Source organism: Cryptomeria japonica, chromosome 9 (genome assembly GCF_030272615.1).
Source record: "Cryptomeria japonica chromosome 9, Sugi_1.0, whole genome shotgun sequence".
In the NCBI taxonomy this organism is placed as follows: Eukaryota; Viridiplantae; Streptophyta; class Pinopsida; order Cupressales; family Cupressaceae; genus Cryptomeria; species Cryptomeria japonica.
This window is the reverse complement of record NC_081413.1, coordinates 506,552,848-506,557,865: the sequence shown is the minus strand read 5'-3', so window position 1 is coordinate 506,557,865 and position 5,018 is coordinate 506,552,848. Positions and strand designations below refer to the sequence as shown.

Sequence of the window (5,018 nt, the reverse complement as noted above, 5' to 3'; positions counted from 1 at the left end):
TAGTTTTGTGTCTATTTTGTGACATTATTTTGATACATGTACATGATGACAAATGATATACTTGTGTAAATTCAAACCCATTTTACCTACATATCTAAACATTATCTACACACAATCTTATGTTTATCAACATATCTTACTCTTGCGTGTATATGTTCCTATAATTGACCTATTAATCTAGATACAAACAATTATCCTTATACCAATCCCAATATAGCCTTTATCATGCTCCATTTTTTCTATCTGATCCTAAGTCAAGCCCATAGTCATGGGCTATCCTGACCCACCTAAATTTATATTTGATCAATTGGTCCTCTTTATCTTTCATGCATAAAACCGACTATGTACACATTTGCATGATTTGTTGTCAAATTCTCATATAAAAAGAATTCATTTGCATTCATTTTGGATGCCAAATAACATCTGGAACATCTACAAAGTGAAGAAAATCTTTCACTTCAGATACATTTCGATGGATAATAAATAGTAACAAATTTGGTTTTGGTACTTTATTTATAGGCAAATTGTCTGTTGGTTTCAATCATTTTTTCAAATTCAATGATTTGGAATCCCTGCATGGCTTGACAATACAAAAAAAAATGTGAATTTCATTAATTACAATCTATACAATCCCTTTTCAGGTGAGAGATCAGATGATCCACTTTCAGATTACACAGAAGGCAGAACTCAGAAATTGTCAAAGATCGAATTCACAACAGCTAGCCAAGTGTGTAATTGCAAATAGATTTAGATTGAAGCATGGTAGGGAAGAATATTTTGATTCTAGTCCATAGTTTTTACTACTGTGAACATTTCCTGATCTTGAGTAGAAGTAGACTGAAAATGCTTCCATGCTTACTACTGGCAAAGTAATTGCGGTAGAAGTAGACTGAATAACATTGCAAACTTTTTACAATCATAAAATGCCATTGCCATCCACTACTCATCTCAGTCTCACAACATAATGTTGAAGGAGGCTCTGCACATTCTGCTTACTACACACAAACCCCCTGAATTATTGCAGAACTGCATTCTCAGGAACGCGCTTTCACAAGGGAAAGAAATTCACTCTTCCATCGCTCACAGGAGATTTGCATTTGCTACATACCCAACTTTTTATAATCAGGTTCTTTACATGTATGTCAAATGCGGAAGTTTGCTTGATGCTCGAAAAGTGTTTGACAATATGGAAGAACGAGACAGCGTCTCATGGAATACGATTATTGCAGCGTACAAAAGACATGGTAATCCTCACGAGGCAGTCACACTGTTTCACCAAATGCAACGAACAGGTTTCCAACCAGATCAATTCACATTTGCCAGCGTACTCCCAGCCTGTGCTAAAATTGGAGCTTTGGAACAGGGTATGGACATTCATCAAAGCATAACGGATAGAGGAATTTTGTCAGATGTTGTAGTTGCAAGCGCCCTGGTCGACATGTATGCAAAATGTGGGAACATAGATAAGGCGCGTGAAGTATTTGACAAAATGACTCAAAGAAATGTGGTCTCATGGACTGCAATGATTGCGGGATATGCACAAACTGGATTTGCTGAAAAGGCTTTAGAAACTTTCAAGCAGATGCAAACGGCAAATGTAAAACCAAATTCCACAACCTTTGCTAGTATCCTCCCTGCCTGTGCCCAACTAGGAGATTTGGAGCAGGGTATGGACATTCATCAAAGCATAAAAGATAGAGGAATTTTATCAGATGTTGTAGTTACAACTGCCCTGGTAGACATGTATGCAAAATGTGGAAGCCTAGACAAGGCACGTGAATTGTTTGACAGAATGCCTCAAAGAAATGTGGTCTCATGGACTGCAATGATTGCAGGATATGCACAAAATGGATTTGCTGAAAAGGCTTTAGAAATTCTCAAGCAAATGCATTCGGCAGGTGTAAAGCCAAATTCCACAACATTTATCAGCATCCTCCCTGCATGTGCCAAAATAGGAGCTTTGGAACAGGGTATGAACATTCATCAAAGCATAAAGGATAGAGGAATTTTGTTAGATGTTGTAGTGGCAACTGCCCTGGTGGATATGTATGCAAAATGTGGGAGAATGGATAAGGCATGTGAACTGTTTGACAAAATGCCTCAACCAAATGTGGTTTCATGGAATGCCATGATTGCAGGATATGCACAAAATGGATTTGTTGAAAACGCTTTAGAAACTTTCAAGCAAATGCAATTGACAGATGTAAAGTCAAATTCCACGACTTTTGCCAGCATCCTCCCTGCCTATGCCAGAATGGGAGCTTTGGAACAGGGCATGGAAATCCATGAAAGTATAATCGAAGGAGGATATTTCTCAGACAATATAGCTGGAAATGCTCTGGTAGACATGTATGCAAAATGTGGAAGCATAGACAAGGCACGTGAATTGTTTGACAGAATGCCTCAAAGAGATGTCATCTCGTGGAATACAATGATTGCAGGATATGTACAAAATGGATTTGTTGAAAAGGCTTTAGAATTTTTCAAGCAAATGCGATTGGCAGGTGTAAAGTCAAATTCCACAACTTTTACCAGCATCCTCCCTGCTTGTGCCAAAACGGGAGCTTTGGAACAGGGTATGGACATTCATCAAAGCATAATGGAAGGGGGATTTTTGTCAGATATTACAGTTGGAAATGCTCTGGTAGACATGTATGCAAAATGTGGAAGCATAGACAAGGCACGCGAACTGTTTGACAGAATGCCTCAAAGAGATGTCATCTCATGGAATGCAATGATTGCAGGATATGCACAAAATGGATTTTGCAAAGATGCTCTCAAAATTTTCGAATTAATGAAACACTGGAGAACATATCCTGACATTTTAACCTTTTCTAGTGTTCTATGTGCATGCAGTCATGCAGGTTTAGTGGATGAGGGATGTACATATTTCAATCATATGAATAACCCCTATTGCATTACAGCTACAGTTGATCATTATGTGTGCATGGTTGACCTTCTTGCCCGTGCTGGCTATCTTGAGGACACTCTAAACTTTATCATTAAGATGCCAGTTAAACCTTTGGTGGTTGTGTGGACTTGTTTTCTTGGTGCATGTAGATCACATATGAATATTGGCTTAGGAGTATTTACAGCGATGCTGCTTTTTGATATGGATCCTAAAAATGCTGCAACTTATGTTCTTCTCTCAAACATCTATGCAGAAGTGGGAATGTGGGGGGAGGTTCAAATGGTAAGGAGATTGATGAAAGATAGAGGAATTAAAAAGATCCCTGGATGTAGTTGGATTGAAGAGCATAAAATGGTACATGCTTTTTGTGCAGGAGACAGGACACATCCACAGACACAGGAGATCCATGCAAAGTTGGAGAAATTGGCTTGGGAGATGAAAGCAGCAGGGTATTTTCCAGATTCAAGACATTTACTTAATGATGTTGAAGAGGAGGAAAAAGAATCGTTTCTCTGCCACCATAGTGAAAAATTGGCAATTGCATTTGGTTTGTTAAACACACCCCCTGGAACAACAATTAGAGTTGTGAAAAACCTTCGAGTATGTGCTGATTGCCACTCTGCAATTAAATTTATCTCCAAGATTGCTGCAAGAGAAATTGTTGTGAGAGATGTGACTCGTTTCCATCATTTTAAACAGGGACAATGTTCATGCGGAAATTATTGGTGAAGCTAAATGGAACACTCTGAAAAAAAGGCTTGCACTATGATAATGTGCAATGTGTTAGACCTGATGCTAAATGGAGCAATCTGGAAAATGGGTTTGCACTATGATAATGTGCACCATGCCAGACCTGATACTAAATGGAGCAAACCGAAACTTGGACAATGATAATGTGCATCATGTCAGACCTGATACTAAATGGAGCAAACTGATGATAATGAAGTAAAAAGGTTTTGTTTTCACTTTCATGTAAGTTTCTTTTGGTTTGTTTTTGTTTTGAGGATTTAACAATCTAGGTCTTGCTTAGCTTTGAAAAATTTGATGTTTAGAGCGCAATGCAGATCACTGTGTTTATACATTGTGGGGTATCTGTCAAAAACCTGCTTTATGATAACATGGATTTTTCATTGGATTGTTTTCAGGAATCCTGCATGTGTGAAATGAAAGTTGGAGGGGGTGGAGAATGGGGAAAAATGAAAGGTGAGATATACTTCAAGTAAATGGAAAGATGCTTGACCAGAGGAAATGGGAGAGAAGAGTTAACACCACTCTCTTCATTTTGCATATTTCTTTTGTTTGAAAAAAATTATGTTATCTTTTGCCGTTGTCTGGTTTGACATTTGAGATTAAATTATACGTTCCACATTGAGTATGTAGTTTTACATAAGTGTATATAGATTTTGGCTCATTTATGGTTAGATATTTCTAATGCTGTTGCATACCCTTTCGGTGGATGAGATAGCTAATAGATTTGTGAATTCACAAATAACTTTTTTAGTTTTTTTGTTTAATTTTAATTGGTTTGGTTTTAATTAAAAATAAACTATTATATTTATGTTAATATGAAATATAAATATTACAATTGTGTATGATATAATTAGTAGATGTGTATGACACTAGGAAACTTAGTATAATGAGGTTTAAAGATTGATGTTAGAGAGAAGAGCATATTATTTTTGTGTAAAAATAAAATCACAATTTACATCGCATTGCAATCACACATTCATGCTATTACTAAATTGTGTATGATGAGATTTGTAAATTAATACTAATGAGGCAAGGGCTTGAAGGTGTTTGGGAGAGAACCAAGGGCATTTCTTAAGTGTCTAGAGTGATAGTAGGTTCAAACAAGTGGAACTCAGACTGATTAGGGCTATAAGAATTTTCAAAGAAATACAATAGGAGACATCCATATGATTAAAATAATATTTTATTATATTCATAACACAGTCAATTGACAAAAAAGAGTAGCATTTTCATAGACAATGGCCTGGGACCATTTTCCCCACTTTGAGTTTAGAGAAACAAAGTTGGGAAGTGCTTTGTTAATAGCAACATTAACACAAAAACGGGCATAAACCAACTTGGATTTAGCAAGAGTGAC

The 5,018-nt window shown here is 36.8% G+C and overlaps 1 protein-coding gene across 2 annotated transcripts; it reads left to right on the top strand.

Annotated features, from left to right (window-relative positions):
• Positions 1 to 419: 419 nt before the first annotated feature.
• Positions 420 to 4,307, top strand: LOC131047004 (putative pentatricopeptide repeat-containing protein At3g13770, mitochondrial). 2 transcript variants are annotated; one of them, XM_057980814.2, is made up of 2 exons: positions 420 to 3,883; positions 4,057 to 4,307. In XM_057980814.2, the coding sequence occupies exon 1, from the start codon at positions 965 to 967 to the stop codon at positions 3,638 to 3,640; it is 2,676 nt and encodes an 891-aa protein (XP_057836797.2). In that variant the 5' UTR covers positions 420 to 964; the 3' UTR covers positions 3,641 to 3,883; positions 4,057 to 4,307. The 2 variants fall into 2 exon arrangements, with proteins under 2 accessions (XP_057836797.2, XP_059067353.1); XM_059211370.1 differs by lacking the exon at positions 4,057 to 4,307 and having other exon boundaries at positions 420 to 3,193; positions 3,285 to 3,493.
• Positions 4,308 to 5,018: the final 711 nt, after the last annotated feature.

Excerpts from the sequence above, each read along its gene's own strand:
- LOC131047004 (XM_057980814.2), top strand. The coding sequence starts at position 965 with ATGTTGAAGGAGGCTCTGCACATTCTGCTTACTACACACAAACCCCCT.